Raw genomic sequence first — 21729 nt, 5'->3', positions numbered from 1 at the left:
GATGCAAGAGTGGTGCTCAAGAGACACAGTGGTACAGTGAAGATGAGAAGCCGCGTGGCGAGCCTTTTCTACAACACATCACCTTTGATTGAAAAAGGTTTTCAAGAGTAGCTTAGGCTGAATCTCGAGAGATGATGTGGCTCGGTACTGAGTTATATAGTTACTGATGCTTTCTTTGCATAGATTACTTATAGGATTTTATTACAACCCATATTCAGGAAAGCCTTATTGTTGTAGACTGTAAGATCAGAAGTTTACTTTTTACTGTAGCAGAGTTTTCACTGACTTGGTATTTTTGTAAACATGTATATTTCTATAGAGCTTGAAAACCTTCAAGTCAGAAAAATGGTTAGGTCACTATTACTTGGGGTCATTTTTTAAACTTAGAATTTTTTAAAGCATTAAGAATTAGCCAACACATTTTATATTATCAGATTAGTTTCATATACTGTTTTAAAGCTCAAAGTGTGAGGGGCCTATAAAACAGGTGTCTCAAAAGTAAGAGTGCATATATTTTAAAACGTTTAACTGACACAAGCATGAGAGTTTTTGGCTGAACCACAAGCAGCTCCTGTAAGATAAGTGTGATATGCTGGAACACTGCCAACCTATGCCATCTTCCTCAGAAAGAAAATGTAAAATTTATGGTATTTTAAGACAATAGGACTTTTTATTCAAAAACCTTATTTTTTAGAAGTGAACATGTTCTACTTTACTTAATGTTTTATTTACTATCTATGATAAAAAGACTGCTTCTTCAATGCAATCCTTCTAAGAACTTGATCCTTGAGATTTCATTCACAGATAAGAATAGATTTGTAGAAGCACTTATCGCATGGTTAACATTTCGATAGCACGCAGCATTTTCCAGAGCACTTGAACCCTTGATTTGCACCTGCTGCAGATCTGCAGTTTGGTGTGCTGGCCTCTGGCACAGCTAAATGTCGCTGCCCACTTTCTTCTTCACTGTGTCCCCCTTTTCTCAAAAGTCTTTAAAGTAACTTACTGGCATAGATATTGTGTCTCCTATAGCTTTTTAAAATTCTTATTTGTTTTTTCACACTGGGTAGTGTTTTATTAATAGGCAGCACAAAAAAGCAAAGTACACAGCAGCAGAAGAGACAGCCTCCTGACAGAGCAGAACCAGGTGGCACTGTGCCGGGCGGGTGGCCTGGGGGCCCCACGGTGCGACCTCCTTGGGCAATAACTCACATTTTCTGTTTCTGCTCCAGGATCAGGCTGGTTTGGTCAACCATGTCCAATGTGACAGGTAATTTTTCAGATTCAGCCACAAGGACTAACCTGAGGAGCCATAAAACAGTTCAAGGTAGAAGTGCTCTGGGTCAGAAGCCCATTCCATAAACGTTCCTGTGAATATGAGACTAAGGGCCACTTAATGGTAACCAACCAAATGAACCATTAGAAGTTACTAACCTTCATATTCCTGAATTCAAATTAATTTACTGAGGATTCTGAATCAATATTCCAGCAAAAAGTCTTGGTTGTCTTACAGCCCTGAGTAGTGCTGCAAATCTGCAAAAGTAACTTCTCGCTGTTTTCAGGATTCTTTCTTTGGCTTTAGTTCTCCTGAGTTTGCCTATGGGTCTTGGCCTGGGTCTCTTTGGGTTTATCCTGTTTGGGGGGCAGGTTCATGTTTTTGGCCACATTTTGGAAAACTTCAGCCATTGTTTCTTCGAGTACTTTTCAGGCCCACCCTCACTTCTCTCCTTCTGGGATTCTGACGACAGATACAACACATCCAAATGAGTTGTTCAGACTGTTCTGTTTTTCAGTCTTTCTTTTTTTCTGTAGCTCTGCTGTTCTAGCCGTCTCTTCACTGATACTTCCTCCGTCCTTCCACATTGCTATGGAGTCTGTCTGCAGTTTTTGAATTTTAGTGATTGTATTTTTCAGTTCTAAATTTTCCATTTGGTGATTCTTCATATTTTCTTTGTGAAGGCTCTTTCAGTTTGAAGCACGTTCAAAACTGACAACCCACATCAGATAATTTTAGCATCTTTGTCACTCAGTGTTGCTGTCTACTGATTGTCTTTTCTACTTCAGCTGAACATTTCCCAGCTCTTACTGTGACAATGAGTTTTGAATGAAACTTGAACATTTTAGTTACACTGTCAAGAGACAGAGACATGGATCTCCAGTGAGAAGGCAGGCGTGGTCCCATTATAGGCCAAGGTTGCAGGGCTATGGTCTTCCAGGCTCCTCTCTCAGCCTCTGTTCCCCACCTGGGGAGGGGGGCTGCTCTCTACAGCCAAGCAGATGGGGGTCCAGACTCTGGCTGAGAGGGGGCAAGGATGGCTCACTACTGCTCCACACGGCTTCACTGACCCCAAGGACAGGCAGGGAGGGGGTGAAGCCTTGAGTTCCCACCAGGCTTCCCACCAGGGAACCCATCACCCCAGCAGGATGGGGAAGGATGTCTACCCCACTGGGGGGAGGTGGGCTGGAAGGCCAGGCACCCCCGTGTTTTCCACAGAGTTGCCACTGTTAACTCCTCCTTAGAGGGGATGAAAGTCCCAGCTCCCTACTGGGTCTTTGACATCACCATGGATGCTGGGGTCCTCGTTTCAGCAAGTGTGGAGGGCAGGCTCCCCACTCAGCCTTGGCTGGTAAGGAGGGGAGCAGGCTGCAGTTGCTCTGTGGCTAGGGAATGGCAGTTTCTGTCTGGGTGCTGCCTTCTCCTGCACCCCATCTGATCTTGGAGGGACATGCAGAGGGACAAGCAGCTGAGAGAAAACCCAGGGACTCACTGCCGTGTCGTTCCTTGGGTCCCGAGGAAACCTGCCTGCCTTCTTCTCTCCACCTTCCACAGTCTTCTTGTGTTTGTTTCAATGCAGCATCCTGAGGTTTTGGTACTTATCAGGAGAAACGGAAAGTAGTATATCGATTTCATCTTACTAGAAGCAGAAGTCTCTACAGTTCTTTTAAAAATAGCTGATAAAGGATTGAGTGGTTATCTGGTTTTACTACTTCCTAGATGCCTTACACATGGGCCAGCCAAGGAGACTCCTTAGTTTCTTTTCATATTTTATGTAAGAAAAGAAAGAAAGAAATGTGTCACCCAGAGAGAATGTCTAGGTTGCTCAGATTTCAAAAGTATATTTACAAGGAGCAGAAAAAATGTCATATAACCAAGGATGAATACAAGAGTTTAAACAACGTAAGGTCCAGAAAGTGTAAGGAAGATAAAAAAGAAAGAAGAACTATAGCTCTCAAAACAGCAAGGAAAGCAAGAAAGGGAAAATAGTCTTGGAATTGAGGGTAGAATTGATGAAGATTAAAAATAAAAAAGGAAAACGTCTTTAATTCATTCACTCACTTGTAGGAGACTTCTTAAGCATCTCATATATATTAGGCATTAGTGGCAAAGGACAGAGATCAACACAAGGGTGTCTGGCCCCAGGAGCTTTAGTGGAGCAGAGTGATCAGTCACAGCACCATGTGTAAGAGGGACAGACAGAGGGGGCTTTGCAGACACCCGGGCCCTGTGTCTTCAGGGTCAGAAAGTGGTTCACAGAGAAGGTGACAGACGAGGAAGAGAAGGCACACTGGGAGAGGGGACAGGAAGGGGAGGAAGGACACAAGGAGAAGGGGTGTCAAGTCAGGTTTGGGGACATGTGGTAGGACTGAGCTGTAAGGGGCCTGGTTTGTCATGTTAAAGAGCCTGGATTCAAATCCTAGAGGCAGCCAGAACTTCATGAATTAGTTATGATCTTCTCTGCTAGAAAGTATGAAGTTCAAGAAGCAAAAGAGCTAAAACGCAGGACAGATAAATCACTGTACAAAAACACATGGTCTCCTGGCTCATACACAATTATTTTCAGAAAATATAAAAGCCTTTGAGGAACAGTGGAGATTAGGGGAGACGGACAGAGTCCTTCAATTTGCATCTTCTACCTTTGACTTCCTTTTGTAAACTACAGATCAGAGATATTTCACTTCCATCCTGAGAATGTTTTCTAAAATAGATTATAAAGGTACTGTGTTATGTGTATGCACATAAAAAAGAAATAACACCAATCAACAGTATTCAGGATGGGTTCAATGGAAAAAAAAGTCATAAACTGGCCTCATGTCCATTTTTTAAAGTATCATTAGGAGGCATGACCTCATATAATATTTATTTTTGAAGACATAGATGGATTAAAAATTGGTTGAATAAATTTATTTTAAAAGTGGTGGTTTATAGAATGATGACAACAGAGGAAAGGTAGGGCCATGCCACCAGGTCTTTTGTTGGCCCTATGCATCACATTTCTGGATGACAGAAGGACACGACAAAGACAGAACCAGACTCAAAAACAGATGAAGTGGGACTGATTCCAACAAAATGATAAATAATAAATGTTTCATAATTAGCCCCCCAACTTAACCATAAAATGGAAGAAACCATGGAATCATCTTAACCTCCTCTTCCTCTCAGAATCCAGATGTAATCTAACTTTTAAATCCTTTACTTCCAAAATATAACCAGAATTTGGTATGTTCTAATTACCCCTGCTTCTGCTTTCCTGATTCCAGTGGCCACACTAGATTAATAAGCTCTGTACTGGTCCTTCAGTTCCTGCCTTTGACCTCTAGGCTTTATTCTCAATACAGCATCTAGAGTGTTCCTTGTAAAATGAAAGTCAAACTATACCACTTCTCCATTCAAATCCTTTCACTGTCTCCTCATTTCCACAAGGGTGAAGGTGTTTCTACCAGCTTATCAGACCTATCAGGGTCCTGGTACCCCACTACCTCTCTGGCTTCATGTCTCCCGGCCTTCTGTTCCCCACCTCTGCTCACCAGTCTCCTGGCTGTTCCTGTTATGTCCTGGGCTTTCATGTGCCCCTGACATGAACTGACCAGAGGGGTACTTCACCAAAATCCCACACTCTCAGTCTAATTATGAAAAGAACATTAGACAAACCCAAAGTGAGGGCTATTCCACAGGTATACAACCAGGACCCCTCCAACTGCCAAGGTCATGAAAACAAGCAAGATGAGAAAGTGCCACAGACCAGAGGAGAATGAGACAAAACCAGATGCAACGTGATGCCTGGACTGGGTCCTGGGAAACAAAGGGGGCAGGAGTGGAAAAAACAGTGAGACCCAAATAAAGCCTGGGGTTTAGGTAAAAAATATAGTCTTCTAATCCATGGACATGATACATTTTTTCATTTACTGAGGTACTTGCTAATGCTGCTAATATAGGTTTATGATTTTTTCATGTGGTCTTACATCTATTTTCATTTTTTAACTCTTACTGGTGTATAAGGATGACTTTAAATTCAGTATTTTGTTTATACTCAGCAAATCTGTCACATTCTCTTATTAGTACTAATAATTTACCTGTGATTCTCCTGTTTATATATATACAGTTGTATCATTGATAAATAATGGGAGTTCTGTTTTTTCCTCTGTAACTGCTACCTTTCTTGTCTATTTGCTTACTGCATGGGGCAGCACCTCCAACAGAAGGCTGAGGAGAGTGGTGAATGCGGACATCATGACCGCGTTCTGGATCACCAAGGAAAAGTTTCCATCTCTGCATCATAAAGCACAACATCTGTGACAGATTTTACACAGACATACTTCTTAGATCAAGGAAGTAAGCAGACTGTTGGTTTTTACAATATCCATTCACAGGTACTGAATTTTCTTTTCTTCCTTTTTTTTTTTTTTTTTTTTTTTTTTAGGGCCACATCTGGGGCATGCAGAGGTTCCCAGGCTAGGGGTGGAATCATAGCTGCAGCTGCCAGCCTACTAGTCCATAGTCACAGCAATGCCAGGTCCGAGCTGTGTCTGTGACCTACAGCAGAGCTCACAGCAACGCTGGATCCTTAACCAACTGAGCAAGGCCAGGGATCTAACCCGTGTCCTCATGAATACTAGTCAGATTTGCTTCTGCTGAGCCATGACAGGAAATCCTGAATTTTTTTTTAAGTATAGTTGACTTACAATGTTGTATTAGCTTCAGGTATACAACACAGTGATTCAGTTTTACACACACACACACACACACACACACACATTCTTCTTCAGATTATTTTCTCTTATAGGATATTTACAAAATACTGAGTATAGTTCCTTGTGCTATACACTAGGCCCTTACTGGTTATCTATTTTATATATAGTAGTGTGCATATGTCAATCTCAAACTTCTAATTTATCCCTCCCTTTTCTCCTTTGGTAATTATAAGTTTGTTGTCTATGTCTGTGAGTCTGTTTCTGTTTTGTAAATAAGTTCATGTGTGTCCTATTTTAGATTCCACATATAACTGATATCACATGGTAGTTATCTCTTTCAGATTTACTTCACTTAGTATGATAATCTCTAGATCCATCCATGTTCCTGCTAATGGCATTATTTCATTATTTTTTATGGCTGAGTAATATTCCACTGTGTGTGTCTATGTATACATATGTGTGTGTGTGTATGTATGTGTGTGTGTGTGTATATATATATATATATATATATATATCTGTGTACACACACACACATACCCACATCTTTATCCACTCATCTGTTGATGGGCATTTAGGTTGCTTCCATGTTCTAACTATCGTAAGCAGTGCTGCAATGAACATAGGGTTGCATGTATATTTTCAAATTATAGTTTTCTTTGGATATATGCCCAGGAGTGGAATTGCAGGATCATATGGTAACTTTTACACAGGCATTAAATTTTAATAAATGTTTTTTCTTTTAGTTTTTTACACAGGTCCTGAACTTTAATAAATTTTTTTTTTTACACTGGTACTAAATTTTAATAAATGTTTTCCCCTCTGCATCTGTTGAGGTGAACTTTGAATGTTCTCTTTAAATCTTAAGGTGCTATTTTTTAAGTTAAGTATTATTCTGACCTTGCATTTCATACATGTACATTCACATATACTGCGTAGCTAATATCTTGTTTGGGATTTCTGTGGCTGTGTTCTGAGCAAGGCTGTAATTTTCCTTTCTTATACTTATCTGGTTTGCTATCAAGATTATGGCAGCCTCCTTTAAAGAGCTGGGGAATCTTCTCTCTTACACCAGTCTTTGGAAGAGTTGTCTAAAACTGTAATTATTAGTTCCTTGACTGTTTAGAAGAATTTTCCAGTAAGGTCATCTGGGCTAGAGTTTTCTCTGTAGAAGAGGAAAAAATTTATACATATACATACATGCCTATACAGGTATCACAATATTATACATAAAAATGTACTGTTTTTTCTTTTGTTGCATAGCTCTATGAATTTTAATATGAATAGATTGATGTAACCACCCCCCAAAATCAGGCTACAGAACAGCCCCATTATCCCCAAACTCCCTGGCGCCCTGTATGCTACACTTTCCCCATTTATCCCCTGGCAACTACTGATTTCTTATCCAGCACACAGTCTGCCTTTTTGAAAAGGCACGTGGAATCATATAGCGCACCGCCTTTCAAGACTGGCTCCTTTCATTCTGAGATAAATCCAAGGTGCTGTTTGTATCAGTAATTTGTTCCTTTTATTACTGAGTAGTATTCCACTTCATGACTGGACTATTGTTTCCTTATTCTTTCACCCGTTGAAGGACGATAGGTTGCTTCTAATTTCTGGAAATTTTGATGAATAGTGCTTCTAAAATTAGTGTACAAGTTTTTGTGTAAACCTCAGTTTTCATTTTCCTAGGGAAAATGCCCAGGAGTGGGATTGCTGGGTCCTATGGTAAGTGTGTATTTATAATATACAGCCAGAGGAGCAGAGCATTTGCAATCCTGCAAACCATGTGTAAGAGTCTCATCAGTTGCTCTATATCATCACCACTTCTCTGTGGGATCTTTTAGACCACCAATTTAATATCTTTTTTTAACAATGATTTTTATTTTTTCCATTATAGCTGGTTTACACTGTTCTGTCATTTTTCTACTGTACAGCAAGGTTACCCAGCACACATACATATATACATTCTTTTTTCTCACATTCTTTCAAGGTTACAGAACTAGTCATGTTTTCTAATTATTTTTGAGCCAGTTTTGGCTATGGATTTCTAATATTCTGTTCTCACATTTTCAAATTTATTGACATACAGTTGTTCACAATACCCCCTGCTACTTTCTTTAATGTCTGTAGTATCTGTAGTTATGTCCTTTTTTCATTCTTGATTTTAGCTATTTATATTTTCTTTTTTCCTTGATCAATCTTGTCAAAGGTTTGTTAATATTTTCAAAGAATAAAGTTTTGTTTATGCTGATTTTTTATATTGTAGGTTTATATCAATTTCTTACTACAGTTGACCCTTTAACAACACAAGTTTGAATGCACAGATCCACTTACATGCCTATTTTTTCAATAATACCACAATACTAAGCTATTTGCAGTTGATTGAATCCAGAGATGCAGAACCACATGGGGGAATCTTCATGTGCAGAAGGCTGACTACACACAAGAAGGGTTGACACCCTTGACCCTTGCATTTTTCTAGAGTTAACTACACTTACTTTTTTTTTTTTTTTTACTTTCAAACAACTCAGTTAGCTGTTCTTTTTCTAAGTTAAGATAGTTGCTGAGTTCATTAACTTTTAGTCATAACCCTTCCAAAAATATATACTTAAGGCTCTGAATTTTCCTCTAAAAATGGCTTTAACCATATCCTACAAATTCCTATACAGAATATTTTTATCATTTGGTTCAAAATATCTCATTTTCACTATGATTTATTTCTTTATTGACCCATAAACATACTTTCAAAAGTGTGATTCTTTGAATTTCCAAATATACTATTCTATTTATTATTTTATAGCTTAATATTCTGGAATTTAATCCTTTGAAATTTGTTGAGATTTGCTTTGATATGTTTAATTTTTATAAATATTCCAAAATAGCCTGAAAAAATATTTATTTTGTGCTTACTAAGTTCACTGTCTCTATATACTTTCAAATCTTCTATATTCACATTGGTTTTCTGGGATTATTCTATCAGGGACTAACCAGAGTGTGTTAAATCCTCAACAATGACTGTAGTTTTTTTGTTCTTTTGTTTTTTTTGTTTGTTTGTTTGTTTGTTTTTTGCTTTTTAGGGCTGCACCTGTAGCATATGGAAGTTCCCAGGCTAGGGGTTGAATTGGAGCTGTTGGCCTATGCCACAGCTATAGCAATGTGGGATCTGAGCCATGTCTGCCACCTACACCACAGCTCATGCGAACGCTGGATCCTTAACCCACTGAGTGGGTTCAGGGATCAAACCTGCGTCCTCATGGATACTAGCTGGGTTCATAACCCGCTCAGCCACAATGGGAACTCCTGTTTTTTTTTCTTTGTAGATTGCCTATTTTTTTCATCTATTTTTTGTGGCCTTGTTATTAGGCACAAACATATTTGAAATAATAGTGAAATTAACCTTTCATCATTATAAAACAATCCTATTATGTATAATAATGCTTTTAGTTTTAAGGTCAACATCGTCTGAAACAGATTTATCTGCACCCACTTTTCTGTCAGTATTTTCATTTGGAAATACTAGTTATCTATCTTTACCATGTATTTGCTATTTTTTCTCTGTTCTTCTTATACCTCAGACCTTTTATTAAAGATTTCTTTCTTCGTGCCTAAAATGTATCATTTAAAACTTGCTTTAATAAGGGCCTACTAAAAACAAATTTTCTGTTCTCACAGCCTGAAACTTGCCTAAAACCATTACCTCCTTTCTTAAAAGATATTTAAAGTACAGAATTCCGTACTGGCAGACATTTCTTTCTCTCTCTTGCTCTTTTTTTTTTTTTTTTTTTTTTAAGGCCATGCTCATGGCATATGGAGGTTTCCAGGCTAGGGGTCCAATTGGAGCCACAGCTGCCAGCCTATACCACAGCAACACCAGATCCAAGCTGCATCTGCGACCTACACCATAGCTCACAGCAACGCTGGATCCTTAACCCACTGAACGAGGTCAGGGATCAAACCTATGTCCTAATGGATGCTAGTCATATTCCTTTCTGCTGAGTCATGATGGGAACTCCCAGACATCTTTTCATTATGTCTGGCTTGCATTGTTTTCACTGAGAATTCAGCTGCTGGTTCAACTGCCACTCTCTAAAATATAATATAAATTTAGGGTGTTTACTTTTAAGAGTTTTCTTTTTGTCTTAGATGATCTGTAATTTCACTATTATGTGTCTGGGGGTAGATTTAATTATCTTTCTTGGTATTATGTGTTGAACTTCTTGAGTCTGTGATCTGGTATCTTTCATCAAAACAGAAAAAAACTCAGTCATTATCTCTTGAAATATTGTTGCTTCCCTATTCTCTCTTCTAGAATTAACTTTCATAACTCTTCTCAGGATTTTTCCTATTTTTCTTTCCGTCTCTCTGAGCTGCATTTAGTATAAGTTTCCCCCTATATTCCAATTTATTGATTTTTTTCTTCAACTCTATTTAGTGTTAAATCCATCCTTTGAATTTCTTTTTTTCTTTTGTCTTTTGTCTATTTAGGGCCGCTCCTGTGGCATATGGAGGTTCTCAGGCTAGGCGTCTAATCGGAACTGCTGCTGCCAGCCTACGCCAGAGCCACAGCAATGCCAGATCCAAGTCGTGTCTGCAATCTACACCACAGCTCATGACAACGCCAGATCCTTAACCCACTGAGCGAGGCCAGGGGTTGAACCCGCAACCTCATGGTTCTTTCACTGGATTCGTTTCCACTGTGCCATGACAGGAACTCCTTGAATTTCTACTATTCTATATATACATTTTTTTTTTTTATTTTCAGAAGTTACATTTTGATCTTCTTAAAAATCTATTGGTTCTATTTTATTCTATCCAGCAGATAATTTCAAGTTTGCCTATTTTTCTTTCAACACTGACAGTCATTTTATAATCTTTATCAGGTAACTCTAGTAATTAAGGTCTTTATCGGTTGGTTTCTGTTTCCTTTTGTTTCACATTTCTGTCTTCTTGCTAAATTACTGGGAAACTTCTACAGTGGCAAGATGAAGGTATGTTCCTTGAAAAGACTTGGTTTTGCTCCTGCTTAGTGCCTATGGGTATTGGAGGCAGGTCCATTTTTCAGACTTAGTTATGTCTTGAACTTTGTCAGGCTGCCCAGCAGTGTGAATTTGAGCTGTAAATCAATGCATGAGAGCTTGTAGTTACTGCTTCTCAGGGGCAATCCTCCATTCCCCCATCTCTAGCCAAGGCCATTTTGTTTGCTAACTCTTGAGGATGGTATGGATGGCAGAGAGCTTGCACATAGTTTGTCATATAGTATGTGGTCCATCCTAGGGGAGGATCTGCTACTAACTCTTTGGTGGTCCAAGGCTTTGGTTCTTCTCAGAGGCCTGAAAACCACATCCTGTGTTACCTTGTGAGGCAAATGTCCTCAAGGCCAAAGAGTTCTATGCTGTGCTCTGCTGACCTCTGTGGGTTCCTGTTCTTACTCAGATTTTGATCTATTAATGTCTTACTATCTAGTTAGTTCTTTAAGGTTTTCAAGAAGATTTCTTTATTTAAAAACTTAATATCATTAGTTATTTTCAGTGAGAACATCAATCCAAATAATCTCTCCTGGCATATTCTCAGAAACAGAACTCCTTCACTGATTTTTCACTTTTCCCTTTACTTCTTCTATCTCATTCTCATTATCTCTGCCCTTTCCAGACAAATCATTTCCTTCTTGGTTCCCCTTATGATTTTGGATCAATGACACCAATGGATTGGGTCTGTCTACAGACAGTAAATATGAAAGAAACCCTTGCCCTCCAAAGCTCTGAACTCAGTATTACACTGTAACAGGTTAATAGCTGTGATAATAAGCATGTTATCGTCTCTGGGTTCTACTTTCCAGGAATCTGGGAGTTATGTCAGGCCTTCTTCTCGGTTACCTTCCACACAGAATCAACCACATTTAACATATTTTAACTCCCATATTTCTGTCAAATCTCTCCCTTTTATTCCCATCCCAAGGCCCACTTCTTTAGTTGCAACCCCTCAGCACTATCTGAACTATTATAGCCTCCTTCTGGGAGACACTGCCTCCTGCCTCTAGATTCCCCTCCACCCCAGGATTCTTTTTCCATACTGCTACCAGATTTATTTCTCAAGTACATATCAATGATATTATTGTTACAGCTCCCAGGATAAAGTTCAAATTCCTTGACTTAGCACAAGTCATCCTTCATAGTCTTTCCTTGTTTACTTTTCTGATCTCATTTTCTGCAAATGCCATTTGTTCAAACCTCTGTGGTTTCATGCATGTTGCACCTTCTGCCTGAAGCACCTTCTATTGCCTATCCTCTGCCTAACTAACCTCTACTAGTCCTTTATAGCTCAATCCCAGCACTATTTTCACTTGGAAATTTTTCTAGGATTCTCCTCTCAGGCATGAGTGTTCCTCCTTCATGTTTCCATATACTCTGAATCTACCCCTACATCAAACTGCAACGCATGTGTGATGTATTTATCTCTCACACCCATTAAATTGTAAGAACTTTTCATATATAGTCTTATTCAAATTTCCAACCCCATTCCTGCAGAGTTTGCTGAATGGACAAATGAACAACAGTATAAAATGAGGGGGCTTAAAAGCTTCCACATTTGGTTGTCCAGATTCTCTGACCTGCATGCTTGACCCATTTCCTTAGACTGTCTAATCTGAGTTTTGATATCCTGTTTAGACAACTTTCCTGAATCTGAACTCTTGCTGGGCAGCTTCTCTCTGCCTGACCTTGAATTTGGCCCCTTTTCATGCTCCTCTTTGCCTTTGCTGATGCCCCTGGGCCTGATCCCAATCCGTCTACTTCACAACACCTGCCCCTTCCACAGCCTTCTGTTTTTATCCCATGTTGCTTAAATTCTGTCAAAAACAGGCTAAAGACTTTAATTAGTGTATTAGGAAAAGTAGAAAAGAGAAGTTTTGGAGCTGGAAGAAAAGACTAGAGTCCCATTTCTTCATCTGGCAGGTGAGGAGGAAGGTCAGTCATGTAACGCTTCTCACTGAAAGGGTGGCAGTAGAGGGCTCCTTACTTTCACTGCTCTTCCCCTCAACCATGCTTTACTTTGTCAAGTGAAAAGTCCTCTTGTGGAGAAATTTAAAGCGAGTGAAGGAACCACAGAGAGAAAAAGAGCGAGAGATGCTTACAAACACTACAAGTACTCCCATATTTAACCTGAATTTTGCACAGCGAATTATCTTATAATGGTACTGTACCAAAATATAACTTGTTGGTTTCTTAAGCAGTTTCTTCACTTGAAGTCACAGTATGAAACTAAAAATAGGTTCAATTATATCAACATATATGGAATGCTTGATTCTGGTAAAAATAAAAACCTACCAAAATTCATTATATTACATGTATCAATGTATTATATGCAAGCTATGGTCAAAACAACTATTATTCTGCTTCATAACCTAGGTTTTGGTATGTAGGATACTGACCGACAAGTAAATAATGGTTCATTTCCAACTTTTCATCCAATTTATCGTGTCAGTTGGTATATTTTTAAAAGAACACAGAGAAGAGACCATTACGAGAAGAACCAAACTCACCATCGTCCTCCCAGCAGCTCTTGGCGCTCCCTTCTCTTGCACTGCTCCCAGGTACCACTGTCTGGTCTGCTGGCAGGTCATCTTCTGGCACACCACCTTCACAATCTGCTGCATCCGTAATACTTTCTTCTTCCACAATATGGAGTTTGTCTTCATCGTCTGAATCTGAATTTGTTTCTACCACAGTATTATAGTTTGTAACTGCAATACAAACAAGAAACAAATAATCAAAACCAACTAGCATAAAAATCAGTTTTGACACCTTAATAAAAAAGAAATTGTAAGAAGTATTTAAAACAGACTGTGACTCAATAATATTTTTAGACTGTAATATGTCAACAACTAACTTATTTGATAACATGCACACACAGCACTTACGAGATAGTAGATGGACAAAAAAGCAAATATAGTGGCTATGTTTGTTGACTACTTACTATATGTACGTGTGCTTTATAAATAGTAATACATTTAATCCTTACAGCAATCTTTTTGCAACCCTATGAAATACAGTATCTATTAACCATCTATTTAAATCCCTGTTTTACAGAAGTGGAAATCAAGATGAGGGGAAGTAAGTAATCTGTACAAGATCATACACTTAGGAAGAGGCAGGGCGAGGATTTGAACCCTAAGACTCTGGCTCCATATTCTGTGTCTTAAACATTTCACCAAACATCTCCAATCATAATGAGCTTATGAGATATGATACTGCTTATACAGAATAAGGGTTTCAAATATTTAAAGTGTTGTAATTTGAGGAAAAAGTTCATCTCTTCTAATAAAATAGCAACGCATCATCAAGTTTATCATAAGGAAAGTACCTAACAAGTTGTCAATTAGGCCTATGTATTTCCTATTAATCCCACACGGACTCTAGAAAGAATCAACTATATTTAACAAAATTTATACATAATGAAGACATGATTTAAGTAATGTTTATACATAAGTCTGTCATTCTGAAAAAAAATAACTGACATTCAGTTTTCAAATGGACACCCTTTCCACATGTTCAATAATTTTTTTTCTTTTTAGGGCCATACCTGTGGCATATGGAAGTTCCCAGGCTAGTGGTCAAATTGGAGCTGCAGCTGCAGGCCTACATCATAGTCTGCAGACCTACACCACAGCCAGAGCCATGGCAACACCAGATCCAAGCCTCATCTGCGACTTTCGCCACAGCTTGTGGCAACACTGGATACTTAACCCACTGAGTGAGGCCAGGAATCAAACCTGTATTCTCATGGACACTAGGTCAGGTTCTTAACCTACTAAGCCACAACAGGAACTCTGAATTTCATTAAAATTTAACACCAGCAGTATGACGGCATACAATAATTCTCAATGATAATAGCTCATAGAACTATAAGAGTTGAGAATAAAATTCTCTAGAACAAATAATACAGTATAGTCAATATTTTTCCTTCAGAGTCCTTTTAGCAGTCACTGCAATGAGATAGATTATTAGAACCACTTTGGGTATGGCCATTTCAATGACCTGCAATGATTCCTACTTGCTAGGACAGGATTGACAGGAAGGGAGAGAAAGAAAACTTTTCTTTGTTTAGGTAGCTAATCACTGCCAGTTATTCTTTCCATTTCTTCCTTAAATTTTCTAACCATTCTTGAAAGAAGATAACCACCTTGTGCTGAAATGATATACACAGATATCCCCCTTCCCATATAAATACACACACACACACACACCCCTCTGAGAACAGGGAAGAAGAAACACAAAAGTATGGATGTGTAGGCGTTCCCATCATGGTGCAGAGGAAACAAATATGACTAGGAACCATGAGGTTGAGGGTTTGATTCCTGGCCTCGCTCAGTGGATTGGGGATCCGGCGTTGCTGTGAGCTGTGGTGTGGGTCAGACGTGGCTTGGATCCTGCATTGCTGTGGCTGTGGTGTAGGCCGGCAGCTGTAGTTCTGATTTGACCCCTAGCCTGGGAACCTCCATATGCCAAGGGTGTGGCCCTAAAAAGCAAAAAAACAAAAACAAAAACAAAACAAACACAAAACAAAACAAAAACAAAACAAAACAAAAAAAAGTATGGATGTCTATGTCAAGAACTAATAATCAAAAGTCTCCAAACTGCCTTAATAGAACCTGGTAAGACCCCTCCATCCAAAAAAAGTACTGGGGTGACCCTTTTGCCCACATTAGGAATTCCTCGATATCCTCTGTCAGAAGAAAAATGTCCCCTTGCTGTGTCTTTAATACTCTAGTGTGAATACATTTTCCCAGATCTTTTCCCAAGGGCAAATCATTTTCTAATTTTAATATAAAAGTAATACATGTCATTGTAAAAAATTCAGACTATACAAACATGTACAGGCAGGCATGATACTAAGCATTTTATATACCTTACCCGATTTAATTCACACAGACCTCACCTTAGAAATAGAAATCCTATATATAGATGTATATATGCATATTTAAATATACACATAGGGATCACATTATACCGTTTTTCCACTTAATAACATAACCTGGAACTTTCCTACTGAGTATATATGGAGCTTTCTCATTTTCCTCTGGATGGCTACACAGCATTTCACTGTATAGATAAAACTTAACCAAACAACTACTGGCAAAATTTAGTCTGTTTCCAGAGTTTAAGCACTGTCAACACCATCATAATACATTTTCTTGTAAATGTATCTTTGGACACTCCTTAAATACATTTGTCAGATACATTAGAAGGGGTGGAATACTCAGTCAAAGGAAAACTTACCAAGTAGATATGGACACACAGGGAATTCCTTGCACTCCAGCCAAACTGTGAACAAAGTAAACTGTGAACCTGTGTGTATGTTTGATTCTCAAAGGACAGTCTACCGTTGGAAAAGGCTTTCCTCGTGAGAGTAAGATACAAATGTGTGTGTGTGCATTCGAATGAAGGACCCTAACTGGCAAATGATGCACAGTGTTATTAATTTTCATTTTTTTCTTTCAAGGGTTCCTTATTAGTAGCCTACTAAATAACTTATTAAAGTCATTTATGTGCCACAAGCTAAAATTGGAACCCAGACAGTGTTTACTGAGGATTAATTGGTTCTGTATTCCACTAGGTCTGGCCACCACGTAAGGTTTGGCTCCCTGAAAAGCTCTCACTGTGCTGGCACATGCATGGATAGTTGAAATTCCTACCATTTTCTAAAGGGTGATTTCTGAACAACTTCAGTAAGTTGAGTTGGCCACGGTTTTACACTAGTGCTAGTCTTCCCTTTAATAAGCATACTGTAGCTTAGCTTTATCATTATCAATATTGTCAGCTGTAGGTTGTTTGGTTAACCCTAGATTGTGTATTTAACATACACATACAGAGAATTTGGGGCTTGAAAATTTTCCAATAATTAGACTTTAAGACATATACATATTACGGCTCAAATATTTACTTGCGTGCTTCACAGTTTTCATTAAGTTCTTCTTATTCTGAGCTGCAGAGGTTTTACTCTCCCTGAGTCAACTGGAGCCCAAAGTGCTCTATGACAATAACTGTCACTTTCCAGGGCTTGAGTAAAACTCCTCTGTCCCTAGTATAAGATGCCATTGTGGCCACTCAAGACTATAAGCCAAATATCCAAACAAAGAAACTGCATACATATATGATCTTGTGAATTTTCCCGAAGTGTGTTTTGAAAAGTGGTTAAAAAAATGGAAAAAATCCAGAAAAGCAATACATTTTGTTGGTTAAGAAGGAAAAAAAGACCAACAATTATTTTCCAAGACACCTCACTCTCTTCTGCTTCACAGTCACTTAGCTGAGAGAAAAAGTAGTGAAAATCACTTACATTAATTATCATAACTCAGATCACAGGCAAGCCTCCCTGTGTATCTGGATTTATCCTTTTGTGAATCTACAGAGATAATTTCAAAACTAGAGCCCCAGCATCAAAAGCATAGAGAATAATGCAGGATCTCTATAAATTCCAATAGCCAAAGAGAATGCCAGCTATCTCAACTGTCTTCCCATCTATCTCCATATCTCTATATTGTTTAACCTTTGGCTAAAAAAATAATAAAATGTAATTTAAAGAGTATTTTGTTAACAATCACAGGTGATCATCACTGCTTGCTCCTTGATTTTAATTAAAAAAATTCCAAGAAAGAAAAGATAGAGGAATAGAAAAGGTAAATTGTTTTTTTAAAATCTTTAAATATAATTTATAATATACAACATGAATTTAAATTTCAGTAGAAAAAGGCAAATTTTCATTTTCACTGTATTCTAGAACATGGTAAGGACATGCTGACCTTTTGGTGGTGGTTCTTATTTGTGTCACTTGCTAACATAATGCCAGACTTAGCAGTGTCTACTGCACAAGGTGGTCATGAGAAGCACACGACCTAATCATGCACTGTGCTCGGATCAGCATCTTGCATGCAGTAAAGACTACAGAGCGTCTGCTCTTTCTATGATCAGCAGCAGTACCTCACTGAAACTTTACAACAATTCCTGAAAGTAGGTATTATTATATCTTCCTTCTACAGACAAAAAGAGTAGCTGAGTAATGTAGCTCAGCGTTGTGCAGCTAAGTTGTAGAGCTGGTCTGCCGGACACCACAACTACTAGTACCATGTATAAAACTTGTTGACTGAAAAATCACTGCACTAATGATAGATATTTTTAAACCTGTAGATCTGTATTCTAGCCTATTCTGGGGCCCTGCAATTCCATACTTAACAATTTTCTACTAAAAACATTTTCAAATGACTAAAGAGTTTTAACCATTAGAATCTCAAAATAATATCATACAGTATACCATTGGGTAATATCATTATAGTCAATCAACCTTTAAAAAGCCTTTCACATAGCCTAGCATTTTCATTACTTGGTTGCACATAGCACCACATCAACTGCACTAAACTCCTATGTATCTGTTTCCTAAGTAATGTACAATTTTAATAAAAGAATTCACTAAATCAGATGAACATGGTTCAAAGAAAAGGGCGATACAATCTCAACTTCCATCATGAAGATCATCTAAAGCTTCACGCACAGAGACTGCAGCAGACACTGCTCACTGTGCTCTGCAGAGAAGGGTAGGCGTGGGTATGTGAGGGGGAAATGGGAGGGTCAGATCTGACGCACAGGCCTTCGGTCCTATCAGAAGATCACAGTGACATGTGCAGATTAAGGCCACAGGCTACGGCCGTGCTCTGACATGTTTTCGGATGAACAAAGGTGGTTTCCTTCTGAAAGAGGAGTGCGTCATACTTAACCATGTCCCACTTGCACCTACCAGACCCCCAGACACATGCTCCTCTGTGTGGCAGAAAAGAAAGGTACCACCTCTCTGAGGAAGATGGAAGGCTGGTCTTTAAAAATGAACAGACTCCTTCTAACAAGTAGTTCCATGTACCTCAGCTTAACCTACTGTCATCATTTAAGGAAGACCTAGAAAAACAGGTACGCTTCAAGTTATGGTCTCCAAATCACAGTTCAATTAAGTAGGAGAATATTTCACATGTGTTTGCCCTGTGCTGAGAACACCGCAATTCAGGCCTTAGTGCCATGAAAGGTGAAGCCGAGGGTGGAGCTGCTGAACAAATATTTCCCTTGTCCCTGAACATCACTGGGACAGAAGCAACGTCGCGTCATGTATTTTTCTCATCCTGCACAGCCCCGGGCACTTCTGCTGACCTTCCACAGAGTATGTAAGGAATCATTTGTGGAACTGAGAGTGAGGCCACACTTCTTTTCATCTCAGTGAAGAAATAAGTAAGTTTATTTAAGTGTTACTGTTAATTCAGGCAAATGAATACAAAGCTGAAAAACTCGTACATTAACATATGAAATAGAAAGGAGAGATCATCTGACAACTCATAAGGTTAGAGCAAACTTCTGCAAATAACGTTACTCTGGCTAAGAGGAGCTATGTTGTCCATAAACACTACACTCAGTATACACTGTAAATATTCTCACTTATTCTGGATTTTGACCTCTAATTTTTAGATGTTAACTTACTATCCATATGTATTTTACTGCATAGTAATGGTTATGATGTAATATGCATATCTAATGTAAAACATGCATAAAATGTGCATCTAAAATGAACATATAAATCATCTAATAATGTACAATGTGTATCTTACCTAATTTTAACTTAAATCCTTTAAAAACAAGCAACAGAATGCTCCAAGTTCTAGAGTGCTCCAAGCACAATGAACATGGGAGGGTTTTTTTTTTTGTCTTTTTTTTTGTTGTTGTTGTTGTTGTTGCTGCTATTTCTTGGGCCGCTCCCTCGGCATATGGAGGTTCCCAGGCTAGGGGTTGAATCGGAGCTGTAGCCACCGGCCTACGCCAGAGCCACAGCAACTCGGGATCCGAGCCGCGTCTGCAACCTACACCACAGCTCACGGCAACGCCGGATTGTTAACCCACTGAGCAAGGGCAGGGACCGAACCCGCAACCTCATGGTTCCTAGTTGGATTCGTTAACCACTGCGCCACGACGGGAACTCCCAACATGGGAGGTTTTAATAACTACTAATGGTTTAGCAAATTTGGGGGGAAGATATTTCAATTCTTCTTGAGGTAAAATCTTTATTTAGGGTCCCTAATGAACAGTAATCATAGACTCTTTCCACATTTTCAAAGTAATCTGAAAAACACAGCTTCAGTGAAAGTCAATGATTCTGCATTTTACCCCTGTGAAGCTGGGTGGGTTTTAACGCCTCCAGATACCTGCTACTGATAGAGTGAGGCCAGCAGGCAAAGGAGGAGAGCGGGCTGCCAGCAAGCACAGAATCCTCACACCGGCTCATCTTCTCCCCACCTCTTATGTTCCTGGGATCTGCCTTGGTCCTCCGTCAGTTCTTATCCCAGCCTTTCCCCGGTTCTCCCGCCCTCCCTCCCTCTGTCTGGGAGCCATCCCAGATTACCCTCCCCCTTTTCCTGCCTTAGCAACACACCCACTCACTCAGGGAGCTCATCCCAGCCAGCATTAGTACAATTCACAAAAATAGGTGAAGCAGTTAAACAGCAAGGTCTCAGCAGACTGAATGAAATCCAGTCCCAGGAACAGGTGTTTCTTTCCTGTGTGTGAGGAAAGTACATGAACCAAAATAATTTACACTAAATTATCACTAATATTTCCTTCATAGGTAAAATCTGCATTATAAAAAGGATGCTTCTAAATTTACATGACCTGCTACTTAGGGAGTACAGGCAGTATGCAAAAAAAGAGGCAAGTAAAATGTGAATACAGAATTAAAAACACAAAAGTGGAAATTACTGCATCAGAAAGTAGAGAAGTTGGAGTTCCCATCGTGGTGTGGTGGAAACAAATCCAATTAGGAGCCATGAGGTTGCAGATTTGATCCCTGGCCTCGCTCAGTGGGGGTTAAGGATCCGGCATTGCCATGAGCTGTGGTGTAGGTCACAGATGCGGCTCGGATCTGGCGTTGCTGTGGTTGTGGTGTAGGCCGGTGGCTACAGCTCCAATTAGACCCCTAGCCTGGGAACCTCCATGTGCCGCAGGTACGGCCCTAAAATGACAAAAGACAAAAGACAAAAAAAAAAAAAAAAAAGAAAGTAGAGAAGTCATTGATAAATCAGTCTAAAATCCAGATCTTTAATGAATCAATAAAACAGACAAATCACTAGCCCACTTAACACTAGAAAAAAACTGAGTTATAAATATTCCATATTAAAATACAAATGGAGATGTGACTACAACTAAGGGGAATTTAAGAGACATTCTTTAGAAATACTTTGTACAAATTTAAGCAAATAAATTTGTAAACATGGCTAAAATTACTTTTCTAGAAAAAGTAAATGATTATGGCTACACTTATTATTTTATAAAATTAGAGACAGAAAAGGTAGAGCAGAGAATAAATCTAGGAAGACATCAAATAGTTAACCAGAAAGTGCCAGATGTTCTCCCAGGTGAACTTCTTCAGATCTTCAAAGGACCTATTATTTTGTTGCTTTTTAAAAAGAGAGAGGAAAATGAAGAGAGTCCTAATTCTTTCTATGAAGCCAGCATAATAACAGTCAATGGAAGTTTGAGGAAGAGCACACATGTATAAACACACTCACAAACTTGGTCTCACTGGTGATCATGGATGTAAAAATTCCAAATAAAATATCAAATCCAGCATTACATAACGGGAACAAAGCAGGCATTACTCAACATTAGGAAATATATGAGAGTTCACTACATTAACATAGCGAAGTAGAGACAAAGCACTACTATAGCGTCTTGTGGA

At 38.9% G+C, this 21729-nt stretch overlaps 1 protein-coding gene across 9 annotated transcripts in view; it reads right to left on the bottom strand.

Annotated features, from left to right (window-relative positions):
• The window catches only part of ZEB1 (zinc finger E-box binding homeobox 1), a 200704-nt gene that overhangs the window by 53849 nt on the left and 125126 nt on the right, over positions 1-21729 (bottom strand). For all 9 annotated transcript variants that reach the window (XM_047754874.1, XM_047754875.1, XM_047754881.1 and 6 more), the window contains one exon: positions 13508-13708. In XM_047754874.1, coding sequence (XP_047610830.1) covers positions 13508-13708 — 201 coding nt within the window. The remainder of the gene's footprint in view (positions 1-13507; positions 13709-21729) is intronic.

The sequence above is a fragment of the Phacochoerus africanus genome, chromosome 12, assembly GCF_016906955.1.
Source record: "Phacochoerus africanus isolate WHEZ1 chromosome 12, ROS_Pafr_v1, whole genome shotgun sequence".
NCBI lineage: Eukaryota > Metazoa > Chordata > Mammalia > Artiodactyla > Suidae > Phacochoerus > Phacochoerus africanus.
This window is presented reverse-complemented; position numbering and strand designations above follow the sequence as displayed.